The sequence below is a fragment of the Nerophis lumbriciformis genome, linkage group LG28 (assembly GCF_033978685.3).
Source record: "Nerophis lumbriciformis linkage group LG28, RoL_Nlum_v2.1, whole genome shotgun sequence".
NCBI classification, from domain to species: Eukaryota; Metazoa; Chordata; class Actinopteri; order Syngnathiformes; family Syngnathidae; genus Nerophis; species Nerophis lumbriciformis.
Window position 1 is genome coordinate 6,575,651 of NC_084575.2, and position 18,666 is coordinate 6,594,316.

The window sequence follows — 18,666 nt, forward strand, 5'->3', positions numbered from 1 at the left end:
TTAATGGTTTTAACCATTCTGAAATTGTGATAATGTTCCCCTTTAAGTGTTTTTAAATCCCTGCAGCTTCCATGACTGTTACACACTTGTGTTTACTGGCCTGATACTTAAACCTGAGCATCTTATCATACACAGTGCAACTAAACGGTTTCTCTCCAGTGTGTGTTCTCATGTGTGTGGTCATGATTTGCTTTCTGGAGAAATTCTTCTTACAAACATAGCAAGTAAAAGGTTTCTCACCTATGTGTGTTCTCATGTGTAATAATAGTTCCTTTTTAGTGTAGAATCTTTTAGCACAAGCTGAGTGTCAGGTTCAAACACTGATGACATATATTCATCAGACAAGAAGCAAGGAATCATGCAGAGACAGAGTTCAATTCAGCTCATGAGGAGAACACATGGAGCTGCACACTTAGTCACAGTCTCGCCCTACGCTCTAAGGTTCAGCTCCCGCGTCCCTCTATTTATTCAAGAGTTCCACAGTCAACATCACTGAGGCCGCCTCTAAAAGGAGTGGTCACATATATTATGCAAAGCAGGTCCAGGACGCACAATACGTGACAGAATGTGGTGGGGGCCTTGTGATTTCGCCTTGTCTCCGCTTCGTCTGCGTGTTGTCATCTTATCTTCATTGAGGTCCTTAAAGTCTCTGCTTCATCTGCGTGTTGTCGTCTTATCTTCGTTGAGGTCCTTGAAGTCCTTGGCTGTTAGCGGGCTAAAACAAAGATAACATCTGCGGCTGAGGCCACCCCTCAGACAAGAAGTTTTTGTCCTTGCACGAATACAAAAGTCTAACTTAAGCACAATAACTAATAACTAAAGCAACAGACTTTAAGGATACTGAAGTTAGTGTGCTACTATATACATAATTATTCTAACACTGAGCAAGGAAAAGGTTTCTCTCCAGTGTGTGTTCTCATGTGTAATATCATGCCATTCTTAGTGTTGAATCTTTTAGCACAAGCTGAGCAAGAAAACGGTTTCTCTCCAGTGTGTGTTCTCATGTGTGTGGTCATGTGTTGCTTTCTAGAGAAAATCTTCTTACAAACAGAGCAAGTAAAAGGTTTCTCACCTGTGTGTGTTCTCATGTGTAATATCATGTCATTCTTTATGTTGAATCTTTTAGCACAAGCTGAGCAAGCAAAAGGTTTCTCTCCAGTGTGTGTTCTCATGTGTATGGTCATTTGTTCCTTTCTGGAGAAACTCTTCTTACAAACAGAGCAAGTAAAAGGTTTATCTCCAGTGTGTGTTCTCATGTGTGTGGTCAAGTGTGGCTTTGTGGAGAAACTCTTCTTACAAACAGAGCAAGTAAAAGGTTTCTCTCCAGTATGTGTTCTCATGTGTGTGGTCATGCTTTGCTTAGTGGAGAAACTTTTCTTACAAACAGAGCAAGTAAAAGGTTTCTCTCCAGTGTGTGTTCTCATGTGTGTGGTCATGTTACGCTTTATGGAGAAACTCGTCTTACAAACAGAGCAAGAAAAAGCTTTCTCTCCAGTGTGTGTTCTCATGTGTGTGGTCATGCTTTGCTTAGTGGAGAAACTTTTCTTACAAACAGAGCAAGTAAAAGGTTTCTCTCCAGTATGTGTTCTCATGTGTCTTGTAAAATTACTCTTCTGTCTAAATGATTTCCCACATTCAGAGCAGAAGTGTTTGTTGTTAGTGTGATGTCTCGTATCACCTTTAGAGTCATTTTTACTCTCCAAAGGTTTTTGGATGTGGTCACTGTGATCAGAAGAGTGTGACATCATGTGGTCCATGTCTGACAGTGGAGCAAAGATGCTGTCTGGTTCTGACTTGATATCTTCACAATGCTCTCCATCAGCTTCTGTGATGTGTTGACTTACAAGCTCCGCCCCTCTGTTCTCCTCACTTTGACTGTGATGAAGCTGTAAGGACTGAGCTTCATCTTCATCATGAAGCTGCTCCTCTTTAATGTGGGAGGGGGCCTGTAGCTCCTTCTGTCCCACACTGGTGTGCCACTCCTCTTCATGACTCCCCGCTGACACCCGCTGGACGTCTGCAGAACAAATGAGGTGTTACTGTATTGAAGTTTGCAGTATTCAAACTATTGACATGTGAGCTAGGCCAAATAGACAGTGATGGGCAAGCTACCTGGACAATGTAGTAAGCTAAGCTACAAGTTACTCTCAATTAAATGGAGCTAAGCTATCCTCAGAGAATTGGAGCACGCTACACTACAAGCTACACTGCAAAAGTAGCTTGCCACATCAAATATATATATATATATATATATATATATATATATATATATATATATATATATATATATATATATATTTATTTTTTTTATATATATATATATATATATATATATATATATATATATATATATATATATAGGGCAGCACGGTGGCAGAGGGGTTAGTGCGTCTGCCTCACAATACGAAGGTGCTGAGTAGTCTAGGGTTCAATCCCAGGCTCGGGATCTTTCTGTGTGGAGTTTGCATGTTCTCCCCGTGACTGCGTGGGTTCCCTCCGGGTACTCCGGCTTCCTCCCACCTCCAAAGACATGCACCTGGGGATAGGTTGATTGGCAACACTAAATTGGCCCTAGTGTGTGAATGTGAGTGTGAATGTTGTCTGTCTATCTGTGTTGGCCCTGCGATGAGGTGGCGACTTGTCCAGGGTGTACCCCGCCTTCCGCCCGATTGTAGCTGAGATAGGCTCCAGCGACCCCGCGACCCCGAAGGGAATAAGCGGTAGAAAATGGATGGATGGATGGATATATATATATATATTTTATATATATATTTTATATATATGTATTGGCCCACATGTATAATATCAATGTTTATGTTGTCCACGGAAAGAAGTTAGTAAGAAGCAAAAGAAAAACAACCAACCATGGATGACAAAAGGACTGAAAAATGCTTGTCACAAAAAAAATACATTATATGGAATATTAATAACACAGACATCTATAGAGGCAGAAAATAAGTATAATAAATATAAAAACAATCTAATTGGTATACTAGGAACATGTAAGAAGGAATACTACAGACAATTATTAAAGAAGAACAGAAACAACATGAGAGCAACATGGGGCATCCTAAATAGCATCATTAAAAATGCTGCTAAGAAAGATTACCCCCAGTACTTTCTACATGGAAATACAAAAAATGACAATATGAACCAAATAGTTGAACGTTTTAATGATTCAAAATGTCTAGGTATAATAATTGATGATAAATTGAACTGGAAATCTCATGTAAAAAATATACAACATAAAGTAGCAAGAAACACGTCAATAATGAATACAGCAAAACATGTTCTAGACCAAAAATGACTTCATATTCTCTACTGCTCACTAGTGTTACATATCTGACTTATTGGACGGCGTGGCGCAGTGGAAGAGTGGCCGTGCGCAACCCAAGGGTCCCTGGTTCAATCCCCACCTAGTACCAACCTCGTCATGTCCGTTGTGTCCTGAGCAAGACACTTCACCCTTGCTCCTGATGGGTGCTGGTTAGCGCCTTGCATGGCAGCTCCCTCCATCAGTGTGTGAATGTGTGTGTGAATGGGTAAATGTGGAAATAGTGTCAAAGCGCTTTGAGTACCTTGAAGGTAGAAAAGCGCTATACAAGTACAACCCATTTATCATTTATTTATTTATTGTGAAGAAATATGGGAAATAACTACAAAAGTACACTTCATTCATTAACTGTGTTACAAAAAAGATCAGTTATAATAATACATCATGTTGGATATAGACAACATACAAACACTTTATTTATTGAATCACAAATACTGAAATTCCACCACATAGTGAATTAGCAAACAGCTAAAATGATACACAAAGCAAACTATAACCTGCTAGCCAAGAATGTACAACTATTCTCAACTAAAGAGGAGAAATATAATCTTAGAGAAAAATGTAATTAAAAACATTTGTATGCACGTACAACACTTAAGACCTTCAGTATATCAGTATGTGGAATTAAATGATGGAATGGATGAAGCAAAGCAATCAAACAATGTACTAATATGATCCACTTCAAGAAACTCTTCACACTTAAAGTGTTTACAAAGTACAAAGAAGAAGATAAACATTCTCAATTTATTTCATCCATCATTCATTTTCTACATCATCTTACTCATCTCACCATATGAAATATAACTTACTTCACTCATTATTATTTATTTATTTTTATTGTGATTACTTCTGGAGTATATTGTGAATACATTGAGAACAGGAAGTGAACTAAAATTTAGACACTGTTATGTAAAAGAAAGGGGTAGGATTAAATAAGCTCTGCTTCTTCCTACTCCTTTTCCAACATGTTGAAAAGACAAACTGGAAATTGTGATGTATCATGTTGTATACATGCATGTGTGATGTATCATGTTGTATGCATGCATGTGTGATGTATCATGTTGTATACATGCATGTATGATGTATCATGTTGTATGAATGAATGTGATGCATCATGTCTTATGCATGCATGTGTGATGTATCATGTTGTATGTATGCATGTGTGATGTATCATGTTGTATGCATGCATGTGTGATGTATCATGTTGTATACATGCATGTATGATGTATCATGTTGTATACATGCATGTGTGATGTATCATGTTGTATACATGCATGTGTGATGTATCATGTTGTATGCATGCATGTGTGATGTATCATGTTGTATGCATGAATGTGATGCATCATGTCTTATGCATGCATGTGTGATGTATCATGTTGTATGCATGCATGTGTGATGTATCATGTTGTATGCATACATGTGTGATGTATCATGTTGTATGCATGCATGTGTGATGTATCATGTTGTATGCATGCATGTGTGATGCATCATGTTGTATGCATGAATGTGTGATGCATCATGTTGTATGCATGAATGTGATGCATCATGTTGTATGCATGCATGTGTGATGTATCATGTTGTATGTATGCATGTGTGATGTATCATGTTGTATGCATGCATGTGTGATGTATCATGTTGTATGCATGCATGTGTGATGTATCATGTTGTATGCATGCATGTGTGATGTATCATGTTGTATGCATGCATGTGTGATGCATCATGTTGTATGCATGAATGTGTGATGCATCATGTTGTATGCATGAATGTGATGCATCATGTCTTATGCATGCATGTGTGATGTATCATGTTGTATGTATGCATGTGTGATGTATCATGTTGTATGCATGCATGTGTGATGTATCATGTTGTATACATGCATGTATGATGTATCATGTTGTATACATGCATGTGTGATGTATCATGTTGTATACATGCATGTGTGATGTATCATGTTGTATGCATGCATGTGTGATGTATCATGTTGTATGCATGAATGTGATGCATCATGTCTTCTGCATGCATGTGTGATGTATCATGTTGTATGCATGCATGTGTGATGTATCATGTTGTATGCATGAATGTGATGCATCATGTCTTATGCATGCATGTGTGATGTATCATGTTGTATGTATGCATGTGTGATGTATCATGTTGTATGCATGCATGTGTGATGTATCATGTTGTATGTATGCATGTGTGATGTATCATGTTGTATGCATGCATGTGTGATGTATCATGTTGTATTCATGCATGTGTGATGTATCATGTTGTATGCATGCATGTGTGATGTATCATTTTGTATGCATGCATGTTTGATGTATCATGTTGTATGCATGCATGTGTGATGCATCATGTTGTATGCATGCATGTGTGATGTATCATGTTGTATGCATACATGTGTGATGTATCATGTTGTATGCATGCATGTGTGATGTATCATGTTGTATGCATGCATGTGTGATGCATCATGTTGTATGCATGAATGTGTGATGCATCATGTTGTATGCATGAATGTGATGCATCATGTTGTATGCATGCATGTGTGATGTATCATGTTGTATGTATGCATGTGTGATGTATCATGTTGTATGCATGCATGTGTGATGTATCATGTTGTATGCATGCATGTGTGATGTATCATGTTGTATGCATGCATGTGTGATGTATCATGTTGTATGTATGCATGTGTGATGTATCATGTTGTATGCATGAATGTGTGATGCATCATGTTGTATGCATGAATGTGATGCATCATGTCTTATGCATGCATGTGTGATGTATCATGTTAGATGTATGCTTGTGTGATGTATCATGTTGTATGCATGCATGTGTGATGCATCATGTTGTATGTATGCATGTGTGATGCATCATGTTGAATGCATGCATGTGTGATGTATCATGTTGTATGCATGCATGTTGTGATGCATCATGTTGTATGCATGAATGTGTGATGCATCATGTTGTATGCCCAATTCCCAAGACAAACAGCAGGAGGTCCATCGTCTGGCGGTGGTTTGGCTTCAAGCGGGTAGATGGTGAACAAGTATGCGGCAAAAGCGTTGCTACAAAAAGTAGCAGCACTGCTAATGTAGCATCATTTGAAATGTCACCCGCTAGAGAATGAAGAGTGCTTGAAACTCTGCATGTCAACATCTCTGTTCAGTGCCACACGCACAAAATGCCCAAGCAACCATTTCCACATCAACACCGTATGAAACAAATAGTCAACAACAGAAGGAGATAACGTCCGCAGGAACCTACCACATAGTGAAGGACATACACTATTTGATTTCCTATTATGCAGCTCATTTTTATTTGACACATATTAAAATATCTTGTGTGACATCATGCACAAAAGTGCACTTTATTTGTTTTTAACTACTGTAGTGGCGTTCGGTACAAAAAGTGCACTTTAATTTAGTGTTGTTTTGATATGTCATCTTAGTGACATCATGCACAAAACTGCACTAATAGCTTGTTTTAAAATGTCTCTGACAATCTTGCATTTTCTGTTTTGAAATGACATGAATGTTTGTGCCACTGCTTAATAACTGTTTAATAAATACACTTTTGCTAAATTGACTTAGTTGTGATTTCCCTCTCTGCATGAAAGTTTAAAAGTAGCATATATTAATGCAGTATGAAGAAGAATGTTTTAATGTAGACACATAGAATCACCATACTGCTGTCATTATATGCATCAAGTGTTCATTCAAGGCTAAGGCAAAATATCCACATATATATGGTGTATCGTGACATGGCCTAAACATATCCACATATTAATAAAAGGCCATATCGCCCAGCCCTAGTTAGAATGTGATTATTATTTTTTTTATATATCCAACCTCATGTCTTTTATAATGATTGTGAACGATAGAAACAGTTCCCCCCAAAAAGTGCAGTTCCCCTCTAAATTCCAATGATTAGATTTAAGACTTGAAGTGTATGAGCATGAAGTGATGAAGCCTACTTGGATGAGTCTTCTAAGACAAAGTGAACAGTCCAGTTGTGATGGATTGAATGCCCTGAGAATAAAATGATATGTGCTTACTTGGACTGTGATGAAGCTGTGAGGACTCAGGTGCTTTGTCTTCATGCTCTTCAGTCTTCACAGAGACAACAGTCAGTGGAAACTTGCTGACATCATCCTCCTCCTGCCCTACAACATACTCTCCCTCCTCTTCCTCTTTCATGTGGGTGGGCTGTGGATCATCCTCTTCCTCTTTCATGTGGGGGGGCTGCTGGATGTCTGTTGGGTAAATAAGTCAATAAGATAAATGATAAGCGATAAAGAGAGAATATAAATAGTTTTGGACTGACACTGTTAACACAATGAGATTATTTGTGTTTTTTTGTGTGTTGTGTTAAAAGTGTGTAGCAAAACAACCAATAAAAACACAGGAAATACCACCTTTTGTCCTAAAATGAATTCAAAAGTGGTACAGTGAGTACAAAAACAGACTTGAAAATTTGATGGGGGTCAATTTGAAAATGTTTATAAGTACGAGGCAGCATTGATTGAGGCATTCTTAACTTCACTGATGTAAAGTCTGTAAATATTGAGATTGTCATTACCATAACTTCATTATCATAGAAATAAAAAAAATCTAATTCCAAAATCACTTAAAAAAACATTCATGGATGTTTTTTTTATCATGCAGAATACTTTTGGGTAGTCATTTTGTGGGCTGGGTCAAAAGGAACTTTGAACAAAAACATGTTTTACTATGTGCTGTTTCATGGAGTATTTCCATTAACAATTCCTCTTTAGGAATTGGAGACCATCTACAACACACGGAAGGAAAGTCAGTCACCTTCATGTTCTTTTAATAATTCAAGTGTTGACTACTTTGGTTGTTGAAAATAAATGTTTACTTTCACTTATTGTTGCATGTAAGTCAGAATCAGGAAGTGTAATTATAACTTTGATTAGATTTGATTACAGTGAAAAATGTATTTAGTGAGTTTGTGACTTTTGTGTAAACATGTTGATACAGGTCTACATCTTCTTGGGGACTGGAACACAGATATGTCCTGAAAGGATGCACCCATTTTTAAAACCTTCACTAAGCTGTGCCACCAACATTGTCTCACTTAGCGCATTAAGCAAACTACCAGGGTGAGTGAGTCCTTTTAAACCTTCATAGACCTCGTTGTTACTTCTGACCAGTCTAAGATCACCACAAGTGGAACTACTGTATGCGGCTTAAGTGATCATTCCATCATTTTCTGTACCCATAAAAAACATAGAACTGAGTCTGAGGAGTTCCGGTGACGTCATCAAGTTGAATGGCAGCTTAGAGTAACATCTCCCTCGTGAGAAAAGTTATTTTGTCCCGTTAGACCGTAAAATGCCAAATTTTTAGATAATCTCTGAATAAACAAAAGGGCAAGAATGGGGAAAACCAGAGGAAATCGAGGAAATATTGTTGCAGAGCCTGTAAATGAGGAAAGCTCTGTGTCCGCAAACAGCTCACCTGTAAAGCTACAAGATGGCGGTGCTAACGCTAACCCTCGCTCAAAGAAGGCGGACGCCGAAGGTTTAGTCCAAGTTCTGGAGGAGATTCGGGACTTCCGAAAAGACATAAAAGAACAGCTGAACGATATTAAATCCGAGCTCACCAACATTAAACAACAAACAACAGACACAGAGGAGCGAATTGAGAAGGTGGAGGGCCGGATTCAAAACGTGGAGTATGTGTTGAACAACATGATAAAAGTCATTCATCAGCAAGAAAACAAACGACTCGACTATGAAGGGAGATCCTGACGCAAGAACTTGAGGATAAACAATGTTCCCGAAGGAGCCGAGGGACCGTCCATGCCAGAGTTTGTGGAAAAACTGCTGCGGGACATGTTGGAGATCCGCGCAACTACGCGACTCGACATCGAAAGGGCACACCGCGCGCTGGCGCCAAGACCCGCCGGAGACAGAGAATACAAGCTGCGGTCAATAATAGTCACATTCCTCCACTACAGGATGAAAGAAGAGGTCATGCGCAAAGCCTGGGGAAAGAAGAAGATTTTTCCGAATAGGACACTAATATATTTTGACCAGGATTACCTCCCAGCAGTCCTGCAAAAGAGGAAAGAATATGCTGAAGCGAAGCGAGTGTTAAAGCAAAGAAATATCCGCTTCTAGACTCCGTACCCGGCCAAACTACGAGTGTTCCAGGAGGACGGCACGCAGCTGTACCGGACAGCAAAGGAGGCGACAAAAGACATGAAGGACAGAGGACTGCCAGTCAGCGTGACTACGCCGAGGGAGAGCCCGCTGGATCACCTGTCCCGCTCCGCCTGGGAGACCATGGGAGGAAGGAGCCGGGAGGGGACAGGTGAGGAGCCAGAGAAAAGCATCAAGGAGAGACTGCAAGCCTTCAGAAGATAATCATCGCCTTCTCCGGGGGACCTGTTAATTTTGACTGACTTCTTAAAGTGTTGGTAAGATGAACAGAACCAAAACAGGTGACTTTAAATTCACTCCAAGACATTTGCGTTTATATAATAACCCCAGCTAGATGAGAATATATACAAATGAGGGATGTATCTATGTAATGAACAGAGATTTTGTTTCTCTTTCTACCAAGTGCCATGATGGGGGCCCTCAGCCCATAGTTGGGAGAGGATTTCCCCCACAGCTAGACGTTTTATCTAGCCTAACTCAGGGTCATCTATTAGAGACCCCTGCCTTGGAACCACACTTTTCTTTTTTAATTTTCTTTAGTTATTTTGCTTTGTTTTATTTATGTTATTTCAGTTGTTTTTGTAATGGGAGTAGACTTGCTAGGTTTTATTTTGAATATTTTATTGGTACACTTACAAGTAAATACATATGGCTAGTGACAAAGTAAAATGTGTATGGTTTAATGTTAATGGGCTATTGAACCCAATAAAATGCAATAAAATATTATCGAAGGTGAGGACAGAACAAGCCCACATAGTATATTTACAGGAGACCCATTTGACTGACAAGGAGCATGTAAAACTAAAGAGAATGGGCTTCACTCATTTGTTTTGTTCGTCATATAAATTAGGACATAGGAGAGGAGTTAAAATTCTCATCTCAAAAAAGCTACATTTTGAAAAAGTACTGGAATTTGGTGATAAGGAGGGTAGATTTATTTTAGTAAAGGGAAAGATAGATGGGAACCCAATCACCTTCTTGGTGAGTGATATTAATTTCTTCCAAAAAATCACCAATATTATGGTAACGGAAACCAAAGGTCTTTTGATTTGTGGTGGGGATTTAAATATATATTTACAGCCAAAATTGGACTCATCTAGTATAAAAATACATAACGTGAAACCCCTTTATAAGAAAATAAACACACTTTTTGAGGAAGTAGGCTTAATTGACATATGGCGAGACTTTTTCCCAGAAAGAAGGGATTATACTTATTTCTCTGCTCCGCACTGTCTTCATACAAGAATAGATTATTTCTAACATTTGGAAAGGATAAAGATAAAATATGTACCTGCGAAATTGGGACGATAGATCTAAGTGACCATGCACCTATATACCTATCTATTGACTTTAATCTGAGGGCAAAAAATAATACATAGAAACTAAACTCAAGTCTGCTGAATGACCTATCCTTTAAGACACAAATTAAATCTGAAATTAGTCTCTTCTTGGAGTTCAATGACACAGGACAGGTTTCACCTCCCATATTATGGGACACTCTGAAGGCTGTTTTAAGAGGGAAAATTATAGCAATATCTTCATTTAAGAAAAAAAATGAGAATACAAAATCAAATGACTTAAAAAAATACAACTAAAAGAATTAGAAAGAAAACACAAACTAGATTTGGCACAGGATACATTAAGGGAAATAAGAAATACTAGGAATGAAATGAACAGTTTGGCCACACAAGAAATTAAAAAAAATCTAATGTTTTTGCAACAGAGACAGTATGAAAGTGGCTCTAAGTCTATGAAAATACTGGCCTGGAAACTAAAAAAAAAAGATAGCGGAAAACACCATTCATAAAATGAGGGATCCAAGAACAAAAAAGATAAAAACTAAATCAAATGAAATTCAGTAAGCCTTCGAACATTTTTATAAAACTTTATACTCTGAGGTCTCTGGTAGGAGGATAACCCAAATTGACAGCTTCCTGAACTCTCTGGATTTACCTATTTTAGATGAAAAACAAAACCAAACAATATCTGCAGATATAACTGAACATGAATTAAAAGTTGCAATTAGTAGGCTTAAATTAAGTAAATCGCCAGGATCAGTCGGTTACACAGCTGAGTGGTATAAGGAATTTAAAAAATAATTAATACCTGTTTTACTCCCCACACTGAATTGGGTCTTAAAAAAGGCACAAACGCCACTTAGTTGGAGGGAGGCAATTATCTCAGCTATACCAAAAGAAGGCAAGGATATAACTGAATGTGCATCTTACAGGCTAATATCGGTTCTCAATGTAGATTATAAACTATGTACTTCCATTATGGGCAAACGATTAGAAGATTTCTCACCTATATTGATACATAAACCAAACAGGTTTTATACATCAACGACAAACACAAGACAATATAAGAAAGACACTACATATTATGGATCATATACAAAGAAAAAACATACAAGCAATTGTTATAAGTGTGGATGCTGAAAAGGCCTTTGATTCGGTCAATTGGAATTTTCTTTACAGAGTTTTATATACCGTATTTTCCGCACTATAAGGCGCACCTAAAAACCACAAATTTTCTCAAAAGCTGACAGTGCGCCTTATAACCCGGTGCGCTTTATATATGGATAAATATTAAGATTCATTTTCATAAAGTTTTGGTCTCGCAATTTCGGTAAACAGCCGCCATCTTTTTTCCCGGTAGAACAGGAAGCGCTTCTTCTTCTACGCAAGCAACCGCCAAGGTAAGCACCCGCCCCCATAGAACAGGAAGCGCTTCTTCTTCTACTGTAAGCAACCACCCGCCCGCGTAGAAGAAGAAAAAGCGCGCGGATATTACCGTTTCATTTCCTTTGTGTGTTTACATCTGTAAAGACCACAAAATTGCTCTTACTAAGCGACAGGTATCCGGTTCATGAAAAGACGCAATCTCTCCATCCGCACACGGATTACTATTTCACAGCAACTGATATTCCTGTGAACCGCACTGTGGATACAACGGGAGCACGTACGGTGAATATTCGCACCACAGGGAATGAGAAGTCATCCTTCACTGTGGTTCTAGCTTGCCATGCTAATGGCCAGAAACTTCCACCCATGGTGATATTCAAAAGGAAGACCTTGCCAAAAGAGACCTTTCCAGCCGGCGTCATCATAAAAGCTAACTCGAAGGGATGGATGAAGAAAAGATGAGCGAGTGGTTAAGGTAAGTTTAAGTTTACGCGAAGAGGCCGGGTGGCTTTTTTCACGCAGCTCTGTCCATGTTGATATACGATTCCATGCGCGCCCACATCACGCTGGTTTTAATATATTATTAAAGTTTGACTGACCTATCTGACTGTTTTTTTGACATTCCTTTAGCGCAGTTAGATGCGGCTTACAACACGGGGCGGCTTATAGGTGGACAAAGTTTTGAAATATGCCGTTCATTGAAGGCGCGGCTTATAACCCAGGGCGCCTTATGGTGCGGAAAATACGGTAAATTCGGTTTTCAGGATACAATCATTAAAACTATACAGGCACTATATAACAATCCTACTGCTACGATTAAAGTCAATGGATACTTATCAAACAGTTTTACCCTAGTAAGGGGCTCTAGACAGGGATGTGCATGGTCACCATTACTCCTTGCATTATATCTAGAGCCATTAGCTCAGTCTATTAGACACAATGAAGATATTAAGGGAATCATGATTAAAGGAAGAGAGTATAAATTGGCCTGCTATGCGGATGACATTTTGGTTTACCTCGGACACCCAACATACTCGCTCCCTAAATTAATGCAATCATTTAAACTGTATGGTCAACTATCAGGATATAAAATCAATATAGGTAAAACCCAGCTACTCTCATATAATTATAACCCACCAGGGGGAATCAGAAGTAGTTACCCTCTGATATGGCAAACAGAGTCTTTTAAATACCTGGGCATTAATTTGCCAAAAGATCTAACAAAATTATCAGAATACAATTATCTACCCATATATAAAAAAATAAAAGATGACATAGCAAGATAGAACTTAATTCCTTTTTTAGCCTTAGTTCTAGAATTGATTCCATTAAAATGAATGTACTGCCAAGACTGCTGTACCTATTTCAAACCCTGCCAATAGAGATTAACCAAAACCAAGTCAATGAATGGGACAAAAGGCTATCAAGGTATATATGGCAAAGTAAAAGGCCAAGAGTTTGTCTCAAAACTTTACAATTGGTCAAACAAAAGGGAGGATGGGGTTTACCTTGCCTCCGATATTACTATTTTGCAGCCCAGATGAGAGCAGTGATATGCTGGTGCAACCCGTCATACATTGCTCAATGGAAAATTATTGAAGAAGAAATGCCCTCCATCCCCATACAAGCAATTCTGGCAGATAGCAATTTACAAACCCACATAAATAACATTGATAACCCATGGGTGAAATGGAGCCTTAAAGTGTGGAAAATGATCATAAAGGAATACAAACTCAAGAGTGATATTGCAGTTCTTAAATGGTGTGCCTATGATACAGAGTTTACACCTAATAAATTAGACTCAAGATTTAAGGACTGGATAGCTAAGGGTATAACAGCTTTATGTAGTGTAATGAAAGATAAAAAATGCTTAGTTTTGAAACTATTAAAAGGACATATATATAAGAAAACCAAGACTTCTTTCGATATTTGCAGTTGCGGCTTTTTGTTAATATGAAGGTGAAAAGTGTCACAAAGACGAGTATATGTTTGATTGAACTGTTTACAAAAGCCTACAATTCAGAAATTATTGATAGAAGTGTTTCATGCTTGTATAAGGGTCTGTTGAATATGAAATCATATTCAACTTCATATATTAAAACAAAATGGGAGAAGGAAGGAGGGATAACTAAATCTGAGGAAGAATGGACAAAAAAGTGGAAATATCAATGGACTTGTACCAGCTCACCAAGTGGAGGGAGTTTGGCTGGAAAACTTTGATCAGATTTTTTATTACACCTTTTCAGGAGTGTCACTATGATAACAACTCCCCTGCCTGCTGGAGAAATTGTGGGAATTCAAATGCAAATCACTACCATGTTTTGTGGGACTGCTCCACCATAAAGGACTATTGGAAAGAGATACACCAAGCTCTACAGGATATTTTCAAACGTGAAATACCCCTCCAAAGTAAAACTTTGTTTTTTGGACATGTACCTCAGGACTGGCTGAAGAAAGATAAACACTTCATGAATATCCTACTGGTGGCTTGTAAAAAGACCATTACTAGGAAATGGATATCCCAGGAGAGCCCAACTTTGAAGCAATGGATGGAAACAACAATGGACATATATAAAATGGAGAAGATAACTGTCTTTATTAATTATGAATTGGAGAAATGTACTTTATACTGGGAAAACTGTGTTAACTGTGTCACGCCCCATAAACCTGATTTTAATTTTTCGAATTAGTGATTGTACTGCAAAAAAAAAGAATAAAAGGGATTACTCCCTTTATGTGTATATGTATGTATATATGTATATATATATATATATATTTATATATATGCATCTGTTTATATTTTATTTTATATCTGATTATTATTATTATTAATGTATTATTAATGTATTATTATTATTATTTGTTCTTTGTTTACTTAATCGATGTATTTGTAGATATTACTTTGTTTTTTTTGTTCTTTCTTTCTTTTTTTGGGGTGGGGGTGGTATGGGTGGGATACAAACAAAAATATTTTGACATTTAGGGCAGACAATAGATATATGATTTATGTGAATATGATGTAAACTGTGGTACGCAGGCATCACCTAGTGGTACGCCAATTATTATTTCATTATTTAAATACAGTGTTTTATTTTTCTACATTCAAACACAGTGTTACTGTTCAAACTGTGTGTAATGTTAGAGTAACTAAAAATATTAAATATACTTGTTACATAACGTGTCTTCCTTGTTTTTAATGAATAATTAAGGCCTACTATGCTACTGTATTTTAATGCTGTTCATGATGGTGGTACTTGGAGATCCAAGTATTTTCTGAGGTGGTACTTGGTGAAAAAAGTTTGACAACTACTGACGTAGTGACATTGTAAACTACAATGGCAGACACCATTTTGTTATACCCAATACATCGCGCTTCCAACGAGATCCCGTTTTTTTCCCCGAGTTAGAAAGTTCCAGAACTGTTCACGTTATACCATCTCATCTCATTGTGGATCATGTGAATGCTTGAAGTGGAACTAAATGTGATCTCTGAAAGGGCTACACATTATTTCCAAAGCATGGCCCCCATCCACATATACAATACTAGTACATATCTGATGAAAAACAACAATATTTTTGCTATTTTATTATAAGTGTGCCAAATCACCTATATTTGAACATTATCTAATGGAAATGACTGCTGTCTGATAATCACATTAATAACACAATAACAATCATGTGTCTGACTACACCTATTAATCACAATTAATCTAACACGTCATGTTCATGTTAATAATGAAATATAAAGTTAGTAACATGTGAGAGTAAGAAGTAAACAAACCTGTTATGTGTAACACAACTTGAGGTTTCTCGAAAACAGCGTCCAGTAGTTGACGTAGTCTTTTGTTTTCTTCTTTTGTCCGAGAAAGTTCCTCTTTGTACTCTGCTATCGTTCTTTCACACATTTTCACACAATCACAACACTTTACACTCACACTTGATCTTAACTAAGCGATGTGTTGATCAAATCCGCGTCTCTTTGTTAGCAGCTAACAAGCTAAGCTGACTAGCACGCTAAGCTAACTAGCGCGCTAAAACAAGTAGCAAGCTAAGCTAACTAACGCGCTAAAACAAGTAGCAAGCTAAGCGGGCCTAATAATGTCCAAAGTTGACTGAGACGAGTGGAGTTTATCCTGACACGGAGGATGAATAAAGTGTAGTTAGTAGCGAGGCTTAGAAGCGTGTGTGGAGTAAAGGAAGACTTTGCTGCGAAGCGCATATCCTCCACGCATGCGTCACTTAGGGGCGGGGCCAATGAGTCATAGTGATGGGCAAGTCATGAACGATTCGTAATAAATGTATGTTTTCATGGTGTCTCCACAAAAAAGCACGGCAACAAATGATCCATCCATCCATTTAACTACGGCGTGTCCCTTTCGGGGTCGCGGGGGGTGCTGGAGCCTATCTCAGCTGCATTCGGGCGGAAGGTGGGGTACACCCTGGACAAGCCGCCACCTCATCACAGGGCCAACACAGATAGACAGACAAGTATATAAACTGTATTTGACTTTAAATCAGATAAATATCATTCAACAACAACATAATGTGCAGACTATAATTACTGCTTTGCTGGTTTTACTGGTGTAAAATTCTGCATCCGAGAGATCACAACCATTGCAGCCATGCGTCCAAAACATAACATCATCTTGCAGGGACATAAGGACAAGCAAAAGTAAAGTGTCTGTTGTTTTACAATGTAATAATCTATTTAATAAGAAATGCTCAGAGAATACCTTTTTTTTTAGTATTTATTGGAGGCCTCAAAAGACAAAGGCCGTCTGTTTACAGGAGAGTGTCGCCTTTTATCTTAGCTCAGGAATGCATGGGGGAAGGGTTGGAGACAAGCGGGAAACTCTTAGTTAGGAAAAGTGTAGCTGCTGACAGAAGCACATTGTATATATGTTATATCATTTCATAGTTGGTTAGAGTAAATAAATACAATGTATAAATATAAGGTCATATTTACATATAATGTGATTAAAAATGTGTTTCCTTTAGTTAATTCATGCAAGTATATGTTAACTTTATTTCTGTTACAAAACCCATGTCAATTGGAGGGGAACATATTTTTTGTTCCGGTTTGGTCACATTGTTGGGGGGACAATTAATATGTGACGGAAAAAGGGAAGCAGCATGAGACAGCAAGCATTCGATGTAAGAGGTTAATGGAGTCTCGGCTTGAAAATAAACTTTATTCCCTCTGAGTTTGTGAGGCCAATGAGGTATGATTCTTTCTGATAATGTATGTGAAATCAATGTGTTTTCTTTTATTTGATGTCAGACTAATTGTAAGTTCTGTTTTTCTTATTTATATGTTCTGACGGCATTATTTTGGCATTGTTGTTAACAAGAATATTTTCAGTGACTCCCTTGTATGTTTATTTGACATCGAACAAAAGAAAGCTGTACTGCCACAAGTCAATTAATCACAATCATTAGTGAACATCACATGACTAACATTTCAATTAACTACACAGAAAAATGTTAGTTAAATAGTTCATGATCATTTCTTGTGTTTGTGTTCTTTTGCAAAGGCAGCTATAATTGTTGTTCCAATAGATGATTACTCACCTTCATTGATGAATTCCAAAAAGGTGAAAGCTGGCTGTGATCTGATGTACTTCTTGCTTTTCTCATGTTTCACCTTCACCAACATAATGGCCTCATGAAACCACACCTTGGAGAGAAAGTACAATTCTGAAAAGGTTATATTTCCCTAAGCCCAGCACTGTGGCAAAACTAAATTAGACCATTTCTAGGGAAAACAATTATGAAAACATTGTGCTATACATTTTATTTGAATTCATGCAACCCCCCAACTAACCTGACTCTGGCCAGATCCTTGTAGTTGGCTGAGCTCCACACAAGGATCTGGGCTCCAGGGCAATGATTTGTTGCTATCTCCTTCCAGATAGCAACAAATAATGAACCAATCAGGATCGCCGGGCGGGATTTCACAGATTTGACGTAGCGCCGAAGCGACTGTTTGATTGAAACAATGGTGGCATGCAGCGAGGAGTCGTGTGCTGACATGGATTCTGCTATTGCAGCTGTTTTGTCACATCTATCCAATATTCATTCTTTAAAAGATGAACAGAGAACTTTGTCACGATTGGGTCGCATCTTACTGCGGGGTTTGTTCCCCCGGGATGCAGACGGACCACTCCGAACAAGACGTGCAGGTAGGAACATGATTTCGAAATCAAACAAGTACCAAAAACGGAAAACAAGCCAGAGGAAAAAACGTGGCGATCGCACTGGACGCTAAAGCTAACACTTGGCATAGACTAGAGATAAGGAATACTCACGTAACTGTGGCAAGAAGCAAACAATGAAGCCAGACTGAGTGTGGCAAGCAAGGTGAATAAATAGCTCTCTGATTAGTGGTTAACAGCAGCTGAGCGTGCCGACCACTAACCAGAGGCAGGTGAACCCAATTAATCCCCATGGAAACTAAAACAAAC

General features: G+C 38.1%; 2 protein-coding genes across 3 annotated transcripts in view; both read right to left on the minus strand.

The window, feature by feature from the left end:
* Window positions 1–18,666, minus strand: part of LOC133570805 (uncharacterized) — a 107,610-nt gene that overhangs the window by 66,195 nt on the left and 22,749 nt on the right. The gene's annotated exons all lie outside the window — the stretch shown is intronic.
* LOC140680127 (uncharacterized) lies at window positions 434–17,864 on the minus strand. 2 transcript variants are annotated; one of them, XM_072916492.1, is made up of 3 exons: window positions 17,774–17,864; window positions 7,386–7,583; window positions 434–2,017 (listed from the first exon to the last, which is right to left on the minus strand). In XM_072916492.1, exons 1-3 carry the CDS (start codon window positions 17,856–17,858, stop codon window positions 870–872), a joined length of 1,431 nt encoding a protein of 476 aa, XP_072772593.1. In that variant the 5' UTR covers window positions 17,859–17,864; the 3' UTR covers window positions 434–869. The 2 variants fall into 2 exon arrangements, with proteins under 2 accessions (XP_072772593.1, XP_072772592.1); XM_072916491.1 differs by lacking the exon at window positions 17,774–17,864 and adding an exon at window positions 15,984–16,435 and having other exon boundaries at window positions 436–2,017.